Below are 22,882 nucleotides of genomic sequence, written 5' to 3' on the forward strand. Positions count from 1 at the left end.
AACGTTCGTGAAATGGGACAGCCTACCTAGTCTAGAAGAATTTCCTATAGCAACAACACAGGACGCTGAATCACTTAAACCTCAGAAATTACTCGTAGGAAACGTCAGCAGACGCTGAACACGGAGCGGCAACACCGACAGTAAAAAAAAAAAAAAGGTTTGAGGCTCTGTTGTTTTCCAGCCAGTACACACTTCATTAACCCCTTAAAAGTCACTGAATATCAAATATTACCGAATTTTAATGTCACTATTTAACAAACATGCTTTAAATGTACTTGATTTTGTAACGTTTATACTAAAGTGTAGTTAAAAAAACGTACTTTTTTTAAAATAAAACTTTATTTAAGCTTAATACGACTCTTCTGAGGTTGCTGATTCGCCACCGTCCTGTGCGCAATGAATTGTGGGAGAAAAGAGGCCGTGAAGGATGCATCACCAGCAGCCTTCGTTTGAGGCCAAACGAAGTGCGGATTCGAAGGGTGGATTCGGAGGGTCCTTCAAATTCTGTGAATTGGGACAGTACTTCGCGCACCGCGATGACGTATGTGGCCGACGAAGCCGCACTTCGAAGTGTGCAGACCCTGAATTGGGACACACCCATAGTTGTCAGCATTTACATTCCTTCATCTGGAAACGCAGACACAGTGTTTGACGTCATCCAGACTGTGACTGTGGGACTACAGACAAAACACCCCAGGACCTTTATCATCATCACAGGTGATTTCAACCATGTCTCATTCTCATCCACACTCCCGACTTTGCAATTTGTAACATGTGCCAACCGAGAAAATAAGACTTTGGACCTGCTGTACGCATGTATTAAAGATGCGTAGAGCTCTACTGCTCTGCCCCCACTTGGCAGGTCAGACCACAACCTAGTCCTGCTCTCACCATTCTACAAGCCTGTGGTTCAACAGCATCCGGTCAGTTTGGAGCGTTAGAGGCTACAGACAGGCAACATGGTGAGGACACTGATGGCCTGCATTGGGTTCTGCATTGACAACATCATACACAATACACCTCCGACCACTGGTGCGTCCATTGCAAGACCCCCTGCAGTTTGCATATCAGCCTCATGTTGGGGTTCATAATGCAATCATCCACCTGCTGCAGAAGGCTTACTCCTGCCTGAACAGACCCAACACCTCAGTCTGCATCATGTTCTTCGACTTCTCCAGCGCCTTCAACACCATCCAGCCCAGACTGCTAAGGGCCAAACTGGAGAACATGTTGGTGAGTGCTCCCCTCATTGCTTGGGTTGGTGACTATCTGGTGAGCAGTATGTAATATTACTATGCTATGATATGTTTCTGGTCATCTGATTAGTAACATCGCGGCTCCCCAGGGTACTGTGCTGTCTCCCTTCTTCTTCACCACATACACATCAGACTATATGTACTGCACTAAGTCATGTCACCTACAGATATTCTCTGATGACACGGCCATTGTGGGGTGTGTGGAGGGAGGGAGGCTGAGTACAGTGACCTTGTTGACCGCTTTGTGAAGTGGTGTGGGGAGAACCACTTGCAAATTAATGTGGCGAAGACTAAAGAGATGGTGGTGGACTTTAGGAAGAACAAGTCCCTGCCCTCTCCTGTCTGCATCAGGGGGATGGATGTGGATCTTGGGGACTCATACAAGTACCTGGGTGTTGGACCATATACTGGACTGGTCCACCAACACAGAGGCCATTCATAAGAAGGACATGAGATGGCTTTACTTCCTGAGGAGGCTCAGGTCGTTTCATGTCTGCAACAAGATACTGCAGTTGTTTTATCAGACTGAACAAACTGATCAGAAAGGCACCATCTGTTGGTGGTTGTAAACTGATCAACATGGAGAAGGTGGTGGAGGAGAGGATGCTGGCAAAGCTGCTAGCAATCATGGATAATCCCTCTCACCCCCTCCACAAAACACTGGACAAGCTAAAGAGCAGCTTCAGCAACAGATTCATTTTAACCCCGCTGCTCTAAGGAATGATACAAGAAATCATTCCTACCTTCTGCAATCAGACTTTACAACTCCTCTACCTCTGTCAGAGCCACGATTACACACCTGGTCTAATTCTATCTGTCACCTTTTGCATTTTGAATCCCATCACATTGCAATTACGTATCTTTGCATACGTTGCACATGCTAAATATATGTATACATAGGAATCATTTATATGTGTACATATATTATTATTATTATTATTATCATTATTTTTATTATTATTATTATTATTATTATTATTATTATTATCATCTCACAAGTGGCCTTAAAGTGTATTTATTCTATTTTTCTTCTTTCAGTATTTCATCCTATTGTATTTTTGTGTATTTTTGGGTATATTGTGTACAACACCAGACTGCTATGACAACTTAATTTCCCCTCGGGAAAATATATCTATATCTATGTATCTATGTATCTATCTATCTTTCTGTCTGTCTGTCTGTCTGTCTGTCTAAACTAGTTGCAACATTTGGTTACTGTTTAGACTTATATAAATATTTTGATACATTTGTTAATAAAAAGAAGAAGACGAAGAAGAAGTTTGACATAAAGAGATGAAGAGTGTGATTTATTGTTGATTGCTTCCACATGGTGGTCATATGCCACTAAATGACGTGAATAACAGAACCAAATTACCAGCACTGACGTATGAAGTATGTAGTCATGTTGTTGCTGGAGCAACAATGTTTTTATAATTATGCAATATTCAGGTTTTATAGTTTTGGTTTCCTTTTTTTTTTTTTTATTAGAGAAATGAGATTCGTGGGAGAGAAGAAAATATTGCAAGTGTGAGTGTGTGACTGCGATGCTCTTAATATGGTTTCCTGTAGCTGGGTATAGCTGTTATTATTAGGGAAAGTAGACATTATTATGTGCTTGGATACCTAGCATTTAACTGACAGTAACAGTAAAACAGTGAAAGATGAAACAGAAGAAGGAGTTTAGTATAAACATGACAATGGTGCCAGTAAGTTGATAAGAGAACAAAATGTTTAAATGATTGCTTTCCTTGTGTGCAATCGTACAACTGGGTACGTACTCTATGTACAGTGTTAAATCTTCCTGTTCCAGTCCCCTCAAAGAAAGAGCAAAATTATAATTTTTATTGCTTATCACCTGGCTGACACCGGCACATACACTTGTGAACTGTTGCTAAGTGATCCAGTCACTTGTATTTACCCGATAGACAGTTTTAATATGATTATAACACTTTTGAACTGTGCAGTGCCTGCAAAGAAGAAAGATCTTCCTCATCAAGTTATTTACAAGCCCATTAATGAGCCATTCATTTTTCAGGTGTGTAAAAGTAGGGTTACTACTAAAGCTGCACCTTGACAGTGATGGTGCACACAGCACTGCTGCAAGGTCACTGAACTGTCGGCCATCAGCATGAGGCCTTACTACCTTCCGAGGGAGTTCATTAATGCCCTCTGTGGTAGCAGTGTACATCCCCTCCTCTGCTAATACTGATGCTGGCTGCAACCACAGTACCCTAAAGCCCTCTTCCTTATCTTTGGAGACTTCAACAATGCCTTTCCATCCTCCTCTCTGCAAAAATGTCACATGCCATAACAGAGACAATAAAATACTGGACCTGTTTTATTCCAACACCAAGAAGGCATACCACTCACTTCCCCTTTCTCCCCTGGGCCGAACTGACCACAAACTCGTGCACCTCCTTCCTGTGTATAAATCTCTTGTACACAGGCTGTCTGCTGTCACCCATGCTGTGAAGAAATGGTCTGAAGAAGTTGAGGAGGCCCTGAAAGACTGTTTCAACGCAACATTATGGGATGTTTTTTGTGAGAATATCAATAGTCTAATCCAGTGGTTCCCAAGAGCACATGGGGTCCTCAAGGTTTCGAACATTCAGAGCCATTGTAATTAAAGTCCACACACTGGCCTTCATTAATCAAGTGACGAAAATCTGTGCGATTTACCATTTCAAGGCAAAGTTTGGCATTTAATAATTTGACCGTGAGCATTGGATATGTTAAAATCTCATGACAGGTCTGAGATGGTGCACGCAAGTTTGAATCAGTATGGATTTGAGTGCAGCACAGCAAACCCTGAAAATAATTATTCAACAAACCTCAAACCATCTATTTTATCTATCTTATCTATGCTTATCATCTAAGCATAAGCGGCAACATATTCAGTACTCATCATTAGCCCATTTGCAGAAAAACATATTAAATGGATTCTCAAAACGAATAAAATAAAATAGTTTACTGATACCTCTTAGAGTGCACACCAACGCACTCAAAAAATGATTTGGGAAAATTAATATGATAAACAGCCTAAGCCCACACATGACAACTATAACAGCTCAAATTTAATAGTCCCATAAATCATTATACATTACCATTTGAAATAATGATAAATACAAACAGGGATCTGTGTTTGCAAACAAGCTCATACCTATATTCACTCTCGAAGGATCTCATCACCCCACTGGCAAACCCTGCCACACAGCAGGAGCACGGGTTCAAGGGACTTAAGACCATCTTGAGCTTCAAGGAATCAAAGTCGCCAACCTGTAGGAGACTAGAAGTAGGCAAATGACTTGAGCTTATTTTTTAACAGATTTGATCAGGCATCCGCCCCTCCCCCAGGCCAAGTCTCCTCTGCTGCAACCCTCATAACAGTCTGTGCCCCCTGTCCACTGCTCCTCCTATGCCCCTCCCCCCCACGGCCTTCAGCTCACACCCACCTGACACCTCCAGTTCACGCTCTGTTCGGTGCCCCTCCCCCCATTAACACCTTCCTGCTCCAGCCTATCCCTCACAACAGGTGAAGAATGCCCTGAAGAAGAACAAGGCTAGGAAAGTAGCAGGTCCGGACGGCATCAGCTCCAGGCTCCTGAAGTCCTGCACAGACCAGCTGTGTGGGATTTTTGGGTACACGTTAAACCTGAGCCTGAAGCTAGGGAGAGTGCCACAGCTCTGGAAGATGTCCTGCATTGTCCCAGAGCCAAAGACACTGCACCCCAAAGAGCTCAACAGCTACAGGCCAGAATCTCTGACCTCTCAATCGATGAAGACTCTGGAGAGACTGGTCCTTGTCCATCTGCTCCTGCTGGTGAGCCCCTTTATGGACCCACTGCAGTTTGCCAACCAAACTGACATTGGGTGGATGATCCATCATCTGCATCCTTCACACCTCCCTCACTCATCTGGAAAGACTGGAAGCACTGTGAGAATCATGTTCTTTGATTTTTCCAGTGCATTCAACACCATCTAGCCCAGGCTGCTTGGAGACAAGCTGCAGCTAGCTGGGGTGGACCATACACTACCAATCACTACATGGATTTGGACTACTTCACAAACAGACAACATTTTGTTAGGGCGCAGGGCTCTGAATTGGACTGGCTCTATTATGCTCATTTCAGGCTAATTTATTTTAATATATGAGTCCACAAGGGCAGGAATCAATCCAGCGTTTTTCGCAAACCCCTTTATTTATTTATATCGATCCTCTGATCAGATCAGCCTCTGCCAGAAACAAGCAGAAGGAGACTCCTCCACCCTAAGCTCCGCCTCTCTCCGATGTGGGCTGCCTCTAATTGGTCAAATGCCGGGAGTAGTCTGGAGTGTGTACTGTTTTTGAGATAGAAAATACTGAAAGAACTAGTAAACAAACCAAAGTAATGTAAATACTCAGTAAACAATACCAACACAAAACATACAGTTGTACATATTCGAGGCCGAATTAGAGCCCAAAAACAAGAGTGAACAACTCAGCAACCTGCAGCAACGAATGCAGTAGGACGTATCTGGTTGGTAAATACTCTGCTTACCAGCTTTAGTCTAAAATAACATTGTTTGCTGTCCATCAATCACCTTATATATTTGTACATGCCCCTGTTAATAGGTGTACATGTGGTAAATGTACTGCAATGCCAACAGAGGTGGAAAACTTCTGCTGCCAAGAAATATATGAGGTAATGATGCTATTTGCTAACACTTTTGTGTATTGTTACAATATAGTTAGGTGTATTTCTAGCCACTCCATGTACACTTATTGTTTCATGTGGCTAATCAGCTGGGTGTTTTTAGCCTGATTGTTACGTTTGTAGCATGTCCATCTACAGTGATGAATGCTAACGTTCTGGTCATCATTACATCTGTGTTGCCTGCTGGTCGTAATCAGGTAAAGTAAGTGTGGGTTCATTCCTGTAGTTTGACTGTTGCTCACACACTAAATATCAAAACAAAAGAGAAAATTTATTCAGGTTTACTTACAGCTTGTGGCTCAGAATCAGAAACGCGGTTTTGATTGAAGCAATAGAACAGACCCTCCTTTCAGCTAAAGCCTGGTTGCAAATCCTCTCATTGCAGTACATTTACCACACATACACACAGGGGCATGTACAAATATATAAGGCAATTGATATTCAGTAAGCAGTCTTCAGTGAAGTGCTGGTCACAATTACAAACATTGGTGCAATTCTGTGACTGGCTCCCAAGACCAAAACTCCATCCATTGCTGTCTAACCATTGTTATTTTCTTCGGAAATTTGAACAAATGTTGCTTTCCCTCGCAGCCGAAGAAGCATTCCTTGTGTGACATATTGACACTGAAAACGTTGTGGTCCGCCACAGTGTCTTCCGTATCACACCAAGCAGTTAAGGTGGGTGTGCCTTTCTTCTGGTGAATGTGCACTATCTGGAGAAGATGCCCAATAACAGTCGTCCCCGGGACGTCACTGAAATATAAAAGTAGAAAAAAACTCTAAAACCTGTTGTTTTCAGCATCATACAAACTGAATGTAGAGACACTCAACTCAAACATGCGTTTATGTGATAAAAAAAATGGCACCGCACACTTGTCTGATAAGTATTCAACACTATAACAATGTAGTAAGCTCAAAAAGTTGAAATAGCATAATAGGGCCCTTTAAACAACATGTCCCACCCCTCTACAGGACACTGGGCAGCTCCTTCAGTGACTGGCTGCTCCATCCACAGTTTGTGAAGGAGAGGTGCAGCAGGTCTTTCCTGCCTGCAGCTGTCAGACTGTACAATAAAGAAAATGCCGGCTGGTCTGTAGACAAATAAACAAATAATTGACTAAAAACTGGTCTCTTGCACAATACATTCCACCTCACCTCACTATTCATTTCACTGTTTTGCTGTTTTCCCCCTTTTTTTTTTCTTTTTTTTACTTCGGATATTATATATTTGTATATGTATTCTCAAGCTCATCCTTAATGTTATATTTATTAAATTATATCTTTTTAAAGATTTTTATGCAAAATATGTTTTTTCTTATTCTCTCTCTTGCATTTCTTACTATTTTTTTTCCACTTGGTCATCCTGCTGTTATACTGTGAATTTCCCTGCTGTGGGACTAATAAAAGAATCTGAATCTGAATGTAAACATAGCTACTAGTTTAAAGTTTAAACCACCCCTCTCGATTGGATTGAAAATTCTCTTGTCTACTCTGAAAAAACAGAAAGATGATTAAATTCACTCAATGGGAAAATAAAGGAATGAAACAGAACATATAATAGAAACAGGAAACTTTTTATGATATGATATACTCACTTCACAATATGGAATCAGCAGCACTAAATTTTTAGAATAAATCTAATATGCGTAAAAATTATACCATTAACAAATTAAACTTGCAGTTACCTATCAGGGTAGGAGAATTCTTGAATCTTGATGCCCCAAAGTTATTATCAAAAAATATATAGACTATTATATAAGCTAAAAGATTATGTCTCTCTTCCAAGTTCAACATGGGAGGCTGACTAATCCAATAACTTTAATCAACATGAATGTCACAAATATGCTTAAACACCTTTAAAATGACTTAGAATTCAAATATGCAGCTAATACAATTCAAAATTTGGCATAGACATCATTATACAGGGCAAATAATGTTCAGGATGGGTCTGTCACAATCAAATATTTGCTCAAATTGCACTGACAACTACTGCCTTGCCTTGTGGTCCTGCACACCTGTCCACAGATTCTGGCTTCAGGTATGTGAAGACATGTCAATATGGTTTAAATGTAATATTCCTACAAACCCCACACTGTGTCTACTACCTGACTTGGGTGAAATTAACATGGTAATTAACTCTGCACACATGATCCTACTGGTTTTATGCAATGCAAAGAAAACTATCCTTGTGAACTGGAAAACAAAAACTAATCTGTATTCAGCAGTTTAGGAATCTCTTACTAGACCACATCAGTATTGAGACAATGTCTGCCTCCTCAAAGAATCAGCTAGCTGAATTTCACTCTCTCTGGTTCCTTGTGATTACTGCCATCATTTAGTGTTGGTGGAGGATTGTGACCTTGCCACTTTGGGGGTTGGATATTGGCGGGGGGGTGCCTAATGGCTGTGGATCTTTGATGGTTTCCTGTGGTGGAGATCTGGGCTGCTGCACTGTGGGGGGCAGCTCTGTGTCCAGTTCTGTGGGGCTGTAGGGGTTTGCGGTTGGGGTTGCTTAGTGGTGGTAGGGTGTGGCCACTGGTAGGGCCTAGGTCAGTGGGCGTTGGCCCTGGGCCAGGTGGCCAGGCTATTCTGGGGGGGGGGGGGGGGGGGGGGGGGGTTGGGGCTGGATGGGGGTTCTGAGGTCTGGTGCCTTTTGGTGGTGCCCTCTCTTGGGGGTAGAGGGGTTGGTTGTTATCAGGGGGTCTGGGTCTGCCTGGGTGTGCTGCCACATGCTGGGTTGGTGCATGCCCTAGTGTCTGATTGCTGCACTTGGACCCAGGGTATGGCCTGGGGGCAGAGAGGGTGTAGGGGTTTGAAGGGGGGCTGAGTGGGGTTTGTGGGATTGTAGGTGTCATGGTTGCTGCTCTGCTGGGCCTCCAGTCCCTCATCATGCTCATCTGCTCCACCTGTGGCAATCCTGATTGCTCATTCTCTTCACCTGCTCCCCTCCCTACTTAAGCTCACTCCAGTCCTTGCTTCCCTGCCAGATGGTCAGCATTGTTTTCCCTTGTTGATGTCCAGCGTTTACGCTTGTTTTCTGATTCCTGTGTTTGACCCAGTTACGGCCCTTGGACTTCTCTTGCCTCATCTCCTGTCGGACTGCTCCTGCCTTGTGCTCTCCTGGATTTTGACCTGTTTTGGAACGACCACGGATATTCGCCTGCCCCAGCTAAGTAGTCTGCCTCCTACCCCTGTTTATGACTCTTGGCTTCTTAAATCTCTACTTGTTTGGATTGTGGATCATCCTGACTGTTTCTGGAGCCCTTTCAGGATATTATTCCCTGCTTTACCTGAGGAAGGCGCCACCGCTTCCTACTGGACCAAACCCTGCTCATCGCCTCCATTACCCAGACTGAATAAATTACTTTCTTGGAATCTATCACTGTGTGTGTGGCTGAATTTCCGGGTCCTCAGGGAGACACCATTACAGTAGGGGGAAGTGCTGGGGTGTGTGTAGGGGTAATCCAAAAGAGAAAGGTATTTAAAATGGAAGTTACCGATGAAATTTGAATCATTATAAAGTATGCAGAACCCCTTTATAATCCTTGATTGATTTCTCTTTTGCACCTTATTTTACAAATGTATGGCCTGTTCTTGCTTGTTCTTTCTTTTTTGTAAATATCTTATCTTATTTAAATTATTACTCTTTGCTTTGTTTAGCAAAGTTAGCACAGGCCCCTTTATTTTTATTTTTAGTTTTAAGGAAAAAATCATTGAGTGTTTTGCGTAGTCCTTATAGCCAGAAGATTATGTAAAGTCAGCCAAGAAATCCTTTCTGTCTTTGTATTTGAAATGGTGTGACTGATCTTTGTTTAACCTGTAAAAAAAATTCTGTGCATGGAAAAATAAAAAACCTGAAAAAGTGAAAGTGTGTAGGGGTGAGACTGGGAGGTTTGTGTGTGTGTGTGTGCCAGGATGAGTAGGAGTGGGCAAGGATATAGGTGTATATGTGGGAAGGGGAGGGATCACATGCAATTGTGGGGGAGGTCTGGGTGGGCCCAGGGGTGGTGAGTCTGGGCTCTACCACTGTCCTTCTCCCCCTCCTCTCCACCCCCCCTGGTCGTGGGGGATGGATGCCCCTGGCCTGCCTCCCGGGAAACGTGGGTGCCTACTGCCGCCAGCGGCTCGCCTTCTAGAAGGAAGTTTGTTTGTATGGATGGATCAGAGAGTGGTCGATGGTGCGCTGGTTCCCGGGGTGTGTGGCTGGTGGCACCTCTGGGTGGGTTCGGGGTGAGTGCTGGCCCGCGCCAGGTGGTTGTCTGTGGGAGGGTGGGGAGGCCTCTGAAATCTTGGGGCCCTGAGCCCTTCACTCTGGTCACCCTGGGTGGTCTGTGCCTGGTGGGGTCGGCAACTGCCGATCTTGGCCCGCTGGGGCCTGTGCCACCTGACCGCAGGGGGCTCTGGCTGGGACCTTCCTCTGCCACCCTCCGGGTGGATCCGGGGTGGGCTGGCTTGGATTCATGCTTCGGGATTTTTACTAATTGCCCGGGTCTCTGGGCCACCCTAGTCAGCCTCTAGCCGCGATGAAGGTGTGGTTGCATTTGTAGGATCACTCCTCATTTCTCATACTCTGCATGCTGACACAGTGACTGAGTTGTCCATTGGGTTTATACACTAAGAGCTACCTTTGTTTGGTGTTTTGTGTATGTGTGTGTGTTTCTGGTACTTTGGTTGTTGTTGTGATACATGTTGTTGCTGTCTTGGTAATGTTTTTAGGAACCCCTGATGATTGTCAGCTTAGTTTACCTGTAAAAGCTGTAAGGAATTCTATGTTGTGTTTCTGTACAGGTGTAGCAGTTGGTTGTCTGGTGTTAGGTTGGATTGAAGGGTTGTTGCCTTCTGTCTGTTGGATCTTTGTCTCCTCTTCCTTTTGTCTACTTTCCTTTTTACTTTTTACTCTTCATTATTCTCTTTTTTTTCCCTGGCCCCTCAGGTCAGCAAGATTACATAAATTCCATAATTCAAAATAAATAAATAAGATAAAAACAAACAAACAAAAACAAACAAATAAATAAAATCAGATTATCAAGAGGAGCCTTATACCAATAAAGCTGCACTTGACAAAGCAAATTTGTTCAGTACAACACAGCAGCCAGATCATCATTTTGCCCGCTACGATGCTGGAAAGAACAAATAAAATAAACAATAATAATAAATAAAATTCTTTCCGATCAAGGCATGACATCAGTTGACAAAACATTTTTAGAATCAGCGGGCATTTGATTGGCTCAAAGTACATGAAGAGCATGCTGCAATTTAAACAAAGTGACCTGTAGAATGAAAAACAATTTATTTAAGTAAATTTAAAAAAAAAATCTACTAAGCTAAAGATAATTTCAAATGTTAAGAACAACAGTTACTTTTCTTGCTGAAAAAAAATAAAAAATAAAAAGAGTAATAGTTTTTTTTTTGAATGAAACAATTGTTAGTGAAGACATGTATGACTAAATACAACTACCTGCACATACAATCTGTCTTTTTATCCCTGGAGAACATTTGGCAAGTAAAAGTTTTCACCAGCTGGCAACTTTAGGAATATATCAACCATTTTGGTAGGAAAAAGGAATTTATTCCAGTTGGTGGTCATCAAACTCAATGATTCAACTCCCTGACACTAATTCCTACAGTATAATACAGTACCGATACAAATAATTATGGTTCATTGTGTATATAAATTAAGTCTTATACTGATTATTTCAATTTCACATTTCCATAAAATGTGTGATTTTTTTGTTTGTTTTGTATAATTTTGTTTATCTTGAGCCTATTATTTGTATTTTTGTTGTTAATGTCATTATTTTTGTGCCTCTATGGGGGAACTGTAAAAACATATTTTGCCTTAGACTTTAAAAGTTTATCTAACTCTAAACCTGAATACTAGCACAAAGGATTGTTTGTGGAATGACACATACACATTCACACCCAAATCTTGTTGAGTTGCCAGAGTTCGACCTGGCTTCCGATTCCCAGTCAGTTTCTCATACCAGCTCGGTGAGCTACTGGTTCCCATCCACTTGCTGTGAAATCAGACTGACCTCTTCGTCACAACAGGCTCCTCCCCTCCGACGCAACGCCGACCTTATGATTGCTAGCATATCTGGCCAATAATGAATGGATGTTTTATGTATGACATTTCCCTTTAGCCAATGAGATTTTGGGTGGGTGGGACAACCGTGGGCCTGGTTTTCATGGTTGGCTGCAAAGGTAAGCTCCGGCTGAGATTTCTTTAGTTTTCTCTCACGTTAAATTTGTTGTTAATGTTGTAATGTTTAAAATAATGTTATATGTGGTGGTGTGTTATTATGTTTGCTTAAATAAACAATGTTTGTTGGGTAATGTTGCCCTTTGCTAGCTTAGCTAAGTGTACAGTTCTGCAAAGTATTCCAAGCATAAAGAACAACGGTAATTTTTCGAATATCACAACCGTTTATTGATTCCGATTAATGACTCTATTGTCCGCTACAAAAAGCTTTGTCGGTGTACTATAAAATCTCGCAGAGCATCCGGACATGTTTTTGTCTATTTATGTCTCGTTCCAACCAAGTTACACTGATGTAAATGTGCTTTCTTTGATAATTTTGCCTAGTCAGTAAGTGTACAGACACATTAATTTTTATCTCTGTTGAGTTTCTTATGGCTAATTCTGCCACGTTTGTTTACGTATGTTTCAGTGTTCATAATATAGCCAAATCTTCCTACTGCAAATCGAGGCGTGACAGAGAAACACGTGTGAAGATAAACATTTGTACAACTTAACGACCAGGACATTGAAATATTTAACTATTGTTTGTACAATAATGTGGTACTTTCAGAGAGGCTATACCCCCGGTGTGTTCTGATTTGGTGCGGAGCTGAGGAGACAACAGGACATATACCATCTACCACCACACCTCTTGTTCAAACAGCCTCCACTAAGTTGGATTATATTTGCGACTACTTGGAAGCGAACAGTTTATTCATCCTTAAACTGAATGGATTTTGAGAATACATAACCTGGAAGCTTTGCTTTGTAAGGGTGTAAAAAGCCTTCTCGTGGAGTCAATCAGCGCCTGAGGAGGACCCATTACGTTTTTCAGGAGGGAAACTAAGTCAAAGCTACGATGGATCAAGCCAGCGGTGGGGAGGACCCGAATAAGCCCCATAAAAAGAAGTCCAGCGAGGATGAGGGTAAAAACAAAAAACTGGTAGGTGTTCCGAGCAGTTAACTGATGTTGCCAAGTCCCACAAGCAGTCATTAATTACACACTGTATTAAGATTGTTAAAGTTATTTCTGAAAGTTTCTATCTAATATTTTAGTTTATGGCACAAAGTGGCAACACGACTCCAGTATAGTTACTAAACAGCATGCTGTCAGATTACAAGATCTCCATCCAGCCCAGGATAAGGCACAGCTGTTGGTGTGTTGTTATTACTATTTAATGTGTTTCAATACAGAGTGCCTAATAGCAGTTAAGAGTCGAGCAAAAGAGATACTGTTTCGCTGAGTGCTCAAGTTTTTAAGGCACTCAGTGGATCATGTGATCTTGACAATGGATCTCCTCTTGTTTTGACAGCTGGACATATATATATATATATATATATATAATCATATGTGTGTGGTGTGTGTGTGTGTGTGTTTATAAGTTACTGGATGACTTATTGTATAGCAGGGTGTCTGTGTGCTTTGTGGTGCTTTTAGGAATACTGTGTGTGATTGATAAAACATGACCTTAGCTTGTGGGGAGTGTTTATGAGATAACAACTGAAAGCAACAGTTTGCATTTACACCACTGATAACCTCCAGATCAGCCTGGCCTGGTTCACTTTTTCTTGGAGGGGAGATTGTTTTAGAAAGTAGACAACCCCGAGTCTGCCTCAGTGGTTCTCCGGTGTCATTTAGCTGTTCCTGAATGCTGTACCTTAACTGGTAAAAAGTTTTGTAGGAATGGTGGAAGTTTTGTCTTGCTTTCTGTATGCGGTCTGGATCAATTTCCTCTGATTTGTAATCTCATGTTGTACTTACATGTGTTGACATAAACTAATAAACTTTTGCAGGCACTGCATAAATAGGATGTTGCTGTACAGATTTGTCCACAACCTGCTTTTGCCATATTTGGTAAACTTTAGCCTCACTCCTTATTCACTACCACTATCAACGATCTTATCAACATTAAAGAGGATGTTAAGTGCACGCTACTTCCTGCTTAGTGTCTTTAGAGGACACTGGTTGACAGTAATTCCCTGAACCGAGACAGAAAATGCTGTCTGCTGTTAATTTGTTTCTGCTTTTCCATCTGAGTTAGAAAGTTGGAAAGTTTGACTGCTGTTGAGATTTCTAAATGACATCACCTCTTAACTGCCAACAATGGACCCTTAGTAGTTTCTTTGCAACGTACCTTATTGGTGGAGTTAATCAAATGTTTGTTCTGGTGAAAAAATTCACTGAGCCTAAATAGATTGCAAATGTAGAGGCTGACCATATGACTCACTTGCCAACAGAACACCTCAGTTGTTTACTTGTGGTGATTGTTGTGGTAGCTGTGAAGTTGTCTTAAAACTTTTGCACAACAGGAAAACATTATTGCTGCACTTCAAACAGGGGAATTTTGAACTTAAAATAACTGGCTGTAAAGAGTCTAGTACAGTTAACAGAAAGTCTGACCATTATATATACCCGATAGGAAATCCCAAAGTGGACTGAAATGGGATGTTTTCCCAGAGGTAGAGTTTTGTAATGAGAAATCGCAACAACATCCTACTTCCAAAATTTAAAGTTACATAATCAGTCACTAACTGAGAGGTCTATGTAAAATGTCTGCTAGTTTCTTCTTTTTGTATTTAAGCAGCTTCATGGCCAGGCATGTTCCCTGTTGCTCAATTTTCTAAGCAGAGCTGTAAGTCAAAGGAAGCCTGAACTTCAGCTGCTGGAAAAAAAAAAGCTCTACATGGTCAGAGTTGGGAGGAAGTAATTATTCATCCCTGGGTGGAGTGCTGATTTGTCTCCTTTTGCTTTTTCCCAGTTTAAGCTGCTCCTCTGTTAATTTAATCCAAGTGTCCTTGTTGACATGCAAAACACTGACATGAAAAAGCATAATGATGTGCGTATTTTTCATGAACCTCAAGTCAAGTTATTTAAATAGCAAATATAAGAGGTTTATTTAGTTAGCATAGTGTCATATAATAATAATTATTAGATTTGTCTGATAGAAAATTTTAAAATATAACAAAACACAATTTTCACCATGTATGGTGCTATAATCTTACATCCTGTAATAGTGGCTTGGTATCTGTAATAAACAGCATCAAGGGAGAGGTTACTTTTTTCAGTCCCATTCTGTTGTTGCCTGAAGCAAAGCCAAGCCAGTTTTTAGATGAGAAACACTGAAAGCTGTGTGTTTAACAAGTCACTGTTCAGGATTACATCACAGCAACACCAATTGGGACATGGACTCGTGATGTAGATACTCAGCACAGCCAGAGATGCTCAAATAACTACACCGAAATAAACATAATTCAGGACTTGCCAGTTATTTAGCTGTTCTTTTTCATGATATCCTTGTTGTGATAGCATTGCAGTATGATATTTTTCGGAGAAGACAAATGGAAAGAGTGCTTAAAAAGAAATTCAGAGGAGCTGATTAAACGGAAATATTTTTTCTCCATACCAGAATAAAATATGAGCTCACAGCATAGAATGAGAGAGGAATCCTCCTACTCTGTCCGTATAATAACAATGGGACTGTATATGGTTGACTGTGTAGATGCTAGCATATTTTAGCCTACAACTTGAGAGGACAAAACAGACACTTATCTTTTACATTTTAATTGCTTGAATGAAGTGTATTGTTGTTGACTTTTAAGTTGTACTATCACAACCTCTTCACATGTTTTCTCAAATCCAAGAACTTGCATGTTTGCCCACTTGTGTGATTTGGGTCAGCAGTTTGTAATTTAGCATATTTTGTTTTTATCATTTGGGACGAGCATTTTGAGTGATTCTTGACGTTGACTAGACAGACCAATTAAAATCGAGAAGTTGTGACATCATTGTAGCATCATCAATACTGAAATGAAAAATGCTTTATCCCTAGAGGGATAAAGCAGGGTTGGCTGCATCAAGATTCTGTAGCCTCTCTCTTTGGGGTGGCTGCCATGCCAAGTGAACTAAACACCTCGCACACAGGAGTATTCAGCAGCTACAACAAAACTAGTTCTTTTTCCTTGACTCTCCATCTGGTCTCTTTGCTCCTGAAGTGCAACATTTTTTACGGTTTAGTAACCGTGTTGCTCTGGTCTGTTGCTTCCTCTGTAAACTCTGGTTGAAACTGGTGACAGAAACATCTGTTAAACTTTTCTGCTTCTGCCTCCAAAACATGGGCGGGAGGCGAGGTGATTCCTCATGGGCTGAAGCTACAGCTAGCTTTGGGATTAACTCCCTTCACTTTACACCACAGTGGTAAAGCAGATCCTGCTTGTAACCTGCAGAGCCGTGGCAGTTATTCCAGAAGCTTTCATTCACCACTAAACAGACAGTTTCTCACAGCTAACTTATTCTGTTTGGCCTGTCCTAGTTTAACTCAGACGTATGCTGGATGCAAGGGGCCACGCCATTCTTTTAACACAGCACTGTAAACAGTTCTGTGTCTCTGCGCAACAAGTGATAACTCTCCCCCAAACAAACAGTGATCACTGGTTGTAAATACAAACCTGTGTATCATACTAGCATGATTAAAGTTAAAAGTATTAAGAAGTTAAAACCTTTTATTGATCATCTTTGCAAAATTATGATGTATGTCAGAGATGGTTTGTGTCAGCCATCAGTAACAAATTATATTGATTTGAAAAGTTAGTAAAAACCAGTAAAAGTTAGTGAAAACCAGCACTTTCTTTTATATTAGTATTTAATTTTTTTTAGATGTGTTCTTACTTTGAACTCTCATTATTTTTAAAAATAAGCAGCCTTACTTTTACAAGGTATGTCTATGAATATTTTTGTTTGTTTTGGAAGCATGTAAGCAAGGTTAAAATTATGTTAAGGAAAGTAAAATCAATATTGTTTTGATGTAGGTGCCATTACTGTCATTCATTCCTTGAGATTACTTTTATTGTCAATTAATGCTATACAAATAACACTGGATGGAATTGAAACTGAATATGATTATTTTATGTTTTACTATAATTTATAATCTAGTAACACATCGTTGATATGGGAATATAGATTTTTGCTAATAATTCTTACAAGGGCTGGATTTTGCTTTCACAAATATTTCCTTGTGTGTAGACAAATCAATATGGTGACTTTAGAATGTAATGAAAATCCTTAATCACAGAAAAATTTGAGAATGTATGCCTTTCATGTTAGTTCTTGCATCTTGATCCCTTCTGTGGACAAGATTTGTTGTGCAGACACCTGTCATGATGTGAAGATTGGGATCTTTTGATTAAATAAATTAAAGTTCTTGGCTTTGAGAAAAAGCTCTTTTATCAGCTTTTTATGATGACACTGACTGAGACACTCAGTTGAGTTTGTGTTTGTTTCATTGTAAAAGGTTAATCAATTTTAGTTTATTGTCAGAAGATAACCGGGACAGAGGGAATACTTATACAAATGTGCACAAAATAATCAGATTTTGCCAGCAAGGTCAATGAAAGGTATGCTGCTTTGGATTCTTACTTTCAAAAAGAAGAATGCAGCTTTGACTTGGCATCGTAACATACATTCTTAACTAATAACAAGTTTGAGGGGTTTGTAAATGCTTTCATTTCAAGTTTATATTTTTGTCAGCTCTGTGTGAAGTTTATTGGAACTCCAGTTTATCAAACACAGATGATAACCTAAGTAAAATAAATATTCCCTGTAATCATTGTAGTCCTTTTGTTTTATTTGATTAGTCATTAACCCGTACATACATACATAGGGTTTCTGAGACGTTTGCATGACCTTATTTTAAAAACTTTGCTTAAAACCCTGTTGTATGCAATCTGATACTTATATTAGCCCCCTGGTGGATACATTTTGTACAACAGTCATTTTGACATCACACGGTAATAAACAGTAAATACACAAAAAATATATTTATTGATTTTTTTTTTAAATTTTGTTTTAAAGGCCAAACAAAAACTTCAGATTAAAGAAAATTGGCCTTTTTTCTCCACTTTTTCTTGGGTCGGACTTTAAAGGGTAAACGTCAGAAAGGATATATAATGAATGGCCATTTAAGTTATAGTACAGTGTTATCTAGTTGATTGAAACAAACCAGACATAGAACAATTCGTATATTCTTTTAAATTTTTACTTCATTGATCCCAGTTGGGAAATAATAATTGTAAGTGTACAACAAAGCAGTGGGTAACCTTCTGCTTTTAAAGTTTAGACACTATCACATTGTGAATCATATTTAATGGCATGCTGCGCTGCTGCTGGTGAAGGCTGTGGCATTTGAAGATTTTGACACTTTGATGTATGAGCTGCAGGGAAGCCGGAGGGACCATTTTAGGTCGTGTTAACATTTGGCTAGTACAAGTTGTCAGCTTGTTGCACATTCATGTTGGTCTTTATTGTCCATTGCCTGTTTGGTCAGTCCAGACAGGAGCTTGTCATGTAGTCCAATCTAATTTTTCTTTCATAAACTACTTTGTAATTTACCATGTCTTATTCAGGAAATATCACCACTGTTGTGTTAGAGCAACGTGTGAGAAACAACAGGAAACTGACCACGTGTGTATGTGACAATGGCATTCAGGAAGTTGGAGAGAGGAAGCAGCCCAGAATACGTTGGTCTCACAGTGGAAGAACCAACAGTTTCATTGCTCTCATTTCAACCCCTTAAATGAGCCCTTTTTATGTGTATCTATTTGGTTGTGACCCCAGACAGGAAAATAGGAAATTTACTAAGCTGCCTAAGTTATTTAAAGAAGCCAGCGCATGACATAACTTGTGCATCAATGGATGCCTATCCTTGTCATGTTGCAGTGTATGAATCATACTTAAAAGTTTGATAAAGCCGTCTGACAATCCATGACTGGAGGGTGTGTTTTGACTGAGCTACTGCACAGTGTGATGTTGGCGGGGTGAAGGGGTTTACCCGCTCTGTCACTAAGCTTATATCAGAGGACTCCTGTGGAGGGGGTGGTTCTTCCTGATTATCTGAGAAGTGTTTGTCAGTCATTCATGTGATTTAATTTACAACTACTAAGTTTATGCTAGAATACAGATCTTGGATGGGATGCTTTTTGAAAGCTGTCCAAACAGCCATCAGTATTTAGTAACGCAAATATGAGTCGTAATGTGACATTTGCTGTACAGCAAAAAAAATTCTGTTTCAGAAAAATAATATGTCGGTTTTAGTCATAACAGTACATGAAGAGATACAATTTAAATCAAAGAATTAAGTTACTGAGCTTAAAAAAAAATCATATTTAAGAATAAACCTAAAAATAGGACAGAGTGTAAAAAGAAGTCAAAGCAGGACAATACTGTTTGACTGAAAGAGAAGAGCCTAATGCACCTGAAAAAAAGCCTGGCAAAAGAATATCATTAATCATATGCAATTTTTATACTGTATAATATCGCAGAGGAAGTTGACAGGTGTAGTCACTACTGTGACAGTAAGACATATTTTAAGCAATGAGGGAGTTTATTCTAACACTTACTCTATTGGCACTGTAGTTTCTGTAGGTACAACATGATTAACTACCACCTCAGCCAGCCGATTGCAGATAAAAACAAGGTCAGCTGTTCACAGTCCTGCATATCAGCAGTTTGCAAAAACAACAGGTTTAGCAGGTGTGACAACGCCATTTATTCTCATACAATCCTACCAAAAATCCTACCAAAATTATAAACAGAAAAAGAAAATATTTATTTGTATATATATGTAAATATGTATATATATTTCACATCTTGGTAACCATGAAGGATACAATAATAAAAAAAACATTATCTTCCATCCGAGACAGAGCTTGCCTGAGGGCAGTTCTGTGCTAGTCTGCAGTCACATGGTCAGTCTGTCCAGTGTAGAGCCATTCTGATCTTCGCTGTATGGGCTTTTGTGTGCTTACCCTTTTCAGAAGTTATAAACAGAACCAGTGCTTTACTAAACTGTGAAAGACTCTTACAGACACTGAAAACACTTCAATTATAGCAAACATGTCCAGTTGTATTTAGGTAAGCACGATACTGGATTTTTCGCTGATATATTGATATTTTACAACTCAATAGGAGTTGTAGAATCAAAATTCAGTATTATTCTGCATTCTCTTTGTCTTGTTAGCCTGTTGGCAAATGTTATGACCCAATATAAGGGGAATGTTAGGGCGCAACAAAAACACGGTGAGGACAGATGTTACTCCAAAATAAAAGCACATTTATTTACAATTCCCGTGAAAGTGTTGATGATGTAATTTTCCCTTCTTCTGCAAAATAAGAAAAAATATTTCAACTTGAATTATGTAAAACATGTCAGACTGAATGATGACAATTGTTTTTAAACTAAACAAGTAGGTTATGTTCATCCTATCCTACTTAAAACCGACTTGGATTATGTTCTCACAGCCCCTAATATTTTATCAGTTGGTTATATCTTTGGAATGGACGATATCAGCCGATACCAATATTGTGCAGTAATATCATGTATCTCTAATTTTATTGTTAATTTTTAAAAATTTATTACATTGTCTGAGATATCTTTGGACTTAACTTTGCTTCAACTGGAAGTACTTTTTATAACATATGTCCTGTTTCTTTAAGTTGATTACTTAGTTATGGTATTGCAAATCTAAAATCTTATTTCGAAGACGTTGGGTGGCTGCATAAAATGCATTAATGACCTTTTATGGGGCTTTATCAAGTTGTTCATATCATGTACACTGTTGAACCAGTGACCCTTTTCTTGGGTTATTGTTAAAGAATATAGGACTAAATTGTAATAGAAAAATTTTGTGGCATCCTAGGCTGTGGTATGCACTACCTCCATGCTTGAAATGACAGCCATCAAGTTTACTTTGTAACAAGATTCATTGAAACAAATTAACTTAGTTAGTCTGTCTAATTCACTTACACTGGTGGTATCTGGTGCAGCCTGATGTCACTCTCTCAACTGGTCCATGATATATACAATACTGTTCATCCTATTAGATTCCACAAAGATAAATTAGGTCATTTAGATGGTTATGACAGTGACTAGGAAACACTACTCTAACGTCACTTTCGGTAGAGTTTGACCAATCAATGTAGTACTTTGATAAACATCTTTAGGAAATTAAAATGCTTTTGTTAAATATATATTCTGTTTGCATTTGTCAGGGCTTTAGAGAGGGGGCATACAGTTTTCTTGTGTCTACTCTGGTGATCCTTTTTGAAATGTTAAGGAACAGCAGTTCAATTTTAGAGGCTCAGTTCACTTACATTCAGAACAATTTTAGGTTTTGGAGGTCTGTTACTGGGTGATCTATAATCTGAAATATTCACATATGGATACAGTATCTGTATCCATATATTTCATTTTACAAGTGCTTGTGCTTAAGAAAAGTTAGCTGTAAGAAACTGCCTGCTTATTGGTGAATGCCCAGTTTTTGCTACAAGCTTCAGTGATAACTTCCTGTGTCTGCTGTCTGAGTCCCTGGTCTTCATTTCCACTACTGTGTAAAATGAAGGGAGTTAGCGCCGAAGCTAGCTGCAGCTTCAGCTTAAGAGTAATAACCTTGCATCTGCCACCATTGTTTGAAGGAAGAAGCAGGAAAGTTAACAGCTGAGCAGAGTTTTTACCTGTAGTGGAAGCAACAGACCAGAGCAGCACAGTTACTAAACCATCACAAAAAATGCTGCACTTCAGGAGCAAAGAGACCAGATGGAAAGATAAATAACTGGTTTTGTTGTAGCTGCTGAACGCTCCTGTGGGCACGTTGTTAAGTTCACCTGGCATGACAGCCGCCCCCTAGAGACAGGCTTCAGCCTCTTGATGCAGCCAACCCAGGTTTTATCCTGCCATGTCCCTGACCCACTTTCTCATCTACCTACTGTACAAGGACACTATAGCCTACAGAATGTTAAAAACACTGAACAGTCAAAATAAAAATTGCTTCTGTGTGAAGCAAACACATACAAATAACATTTCACAAACATCTTACAATTTTCCTGAGGATAAAGTAGTGGTTCTCAATGTTTATTACTTTGATGTCTGACAGCAGAGTATCCTACCGCTGCCGCGCTTCTGGAGGCGGCAATGCAGGTTCAGTTAAAAAATTTTGACATCCATGTGAAACTATTTAATTCTCTGCATTTTGAGGGTGTGGCGGTAACAATATAGCCGGCACTTCATGACTGAATCAATGTAGGGGAAACACTGATGTCTATGAAAAGAGTTGTTGAAAAAAAGTTAAAAATTGTGTTATTGTCAGCAGCACATTGCAGTGTTTCCCCTACCATTATACTGGGGGGATGCCCCGCCCCGCAACAAGACCCAATGTCCCCACTAGAAGGTCAAGTTAATTTATTTTGATCTGGTTTTCTATACAGCGCCAAGTCACAGCAGAAGTCAATACAGGTACTTTGTCTTTTGATTAAAAAACTAAACAGTCTGGTACACGCACACACAGGTGATCACAATTCTTCCAGCAGACAGAGAGTGCACGTCTAAACAACATGTCAACCAGCAGAAAACGAGACAAAACTTTTGCCTTAATTAAAAAAAAAAAAAAAAAAAAAGCTTACCAGGTAGGTGAAGATGGAAACAGTTGTGCTGAGTATTTCTCTAACTTCATGTCCTTTGTGGAAACACGCAGAGCTGAACATTGCAGTAATCTCTATTATGTCTTAAAATGGATCTAATGTTATTTGGAGGTTATATTAATGTCAACAGGCTATCTGAGATCTGAACTTTAAGAATTTTTAAAATGAATGAAATAGTTTTCGTCAGGGCATTAAAAAATGTATTTATTTATTTCTTTTTAGT

The 22,882-nt window shown here is 39.9% G+C and overlaps 1 protein-coding gene and 1 long non-coding RNA gene across 8 annotated transcripts in view; one reads left to right on the forward strand and one right to left on the reverse strand.

The window, feature by feature from the left end:
- Positions 1-3,131: 3,131 nt before the first annotated feature.
- Positions 3,132-9,247, reverse strand: LOC121643387. Its single transcript, XR_006011107.1, has 3 exons — positions 9,006-9,247; positions 4,689-4,691; positions 3,132-3,141 (listed from the first exon to the last, which is right to left on the reverse strand). It is a non-coding gene; the product is annotated as an uncharacterized LOC121643387 (long non-coding RNA).
- A 2,830-nt stretch (positions 9,248-12,077) lies between these two features.
- diaph2 (diaphanous-related formin 2) overlaps positions 12,078-22,882 on the forward strand; it is a 367,693-nt gene continuing 356,888 nt past the window's right edge. For 6 of the 7 annotated variants that reach the window (XM_041989577.1, XM_041989581.1, XM_041989580.1 and 3 more), the window contains exons 1-2: positions 12,078-12,154; positions 12,763-13,134. In XM_041989577.1, the coding sequence (XP_041845511.1) occupies positions 13,051-13,134 (84 nt within the window). In that variant the 5' untranslated portion in view covers positions 12,078-12,154; positions 12,763-13,050. Of the gene's footprint in view, positions 12,155-12,660; positions 12,680-12,762; positions 13,135-22,882 lie in introns of those variants that run through there. The other variant, XM_041989578.1, reaches the window with a different exon arrangement.

This window comes from Melanotaenia boesemani, chromosome 7 (assembly GCF_017639745.1).
Source record: "Melanotaenia boesemani isolate fMelBoe1 chromosome 7, fMelBoe1.pri, whole genome shotgun sequence".
Lineage (NCBI taxonomy): Eukaryota > Metazoa > Chordata > Actinopteri > Atheriniformes > Melanotaeniidae > Melanotaenia > Melanotaenia boesemani.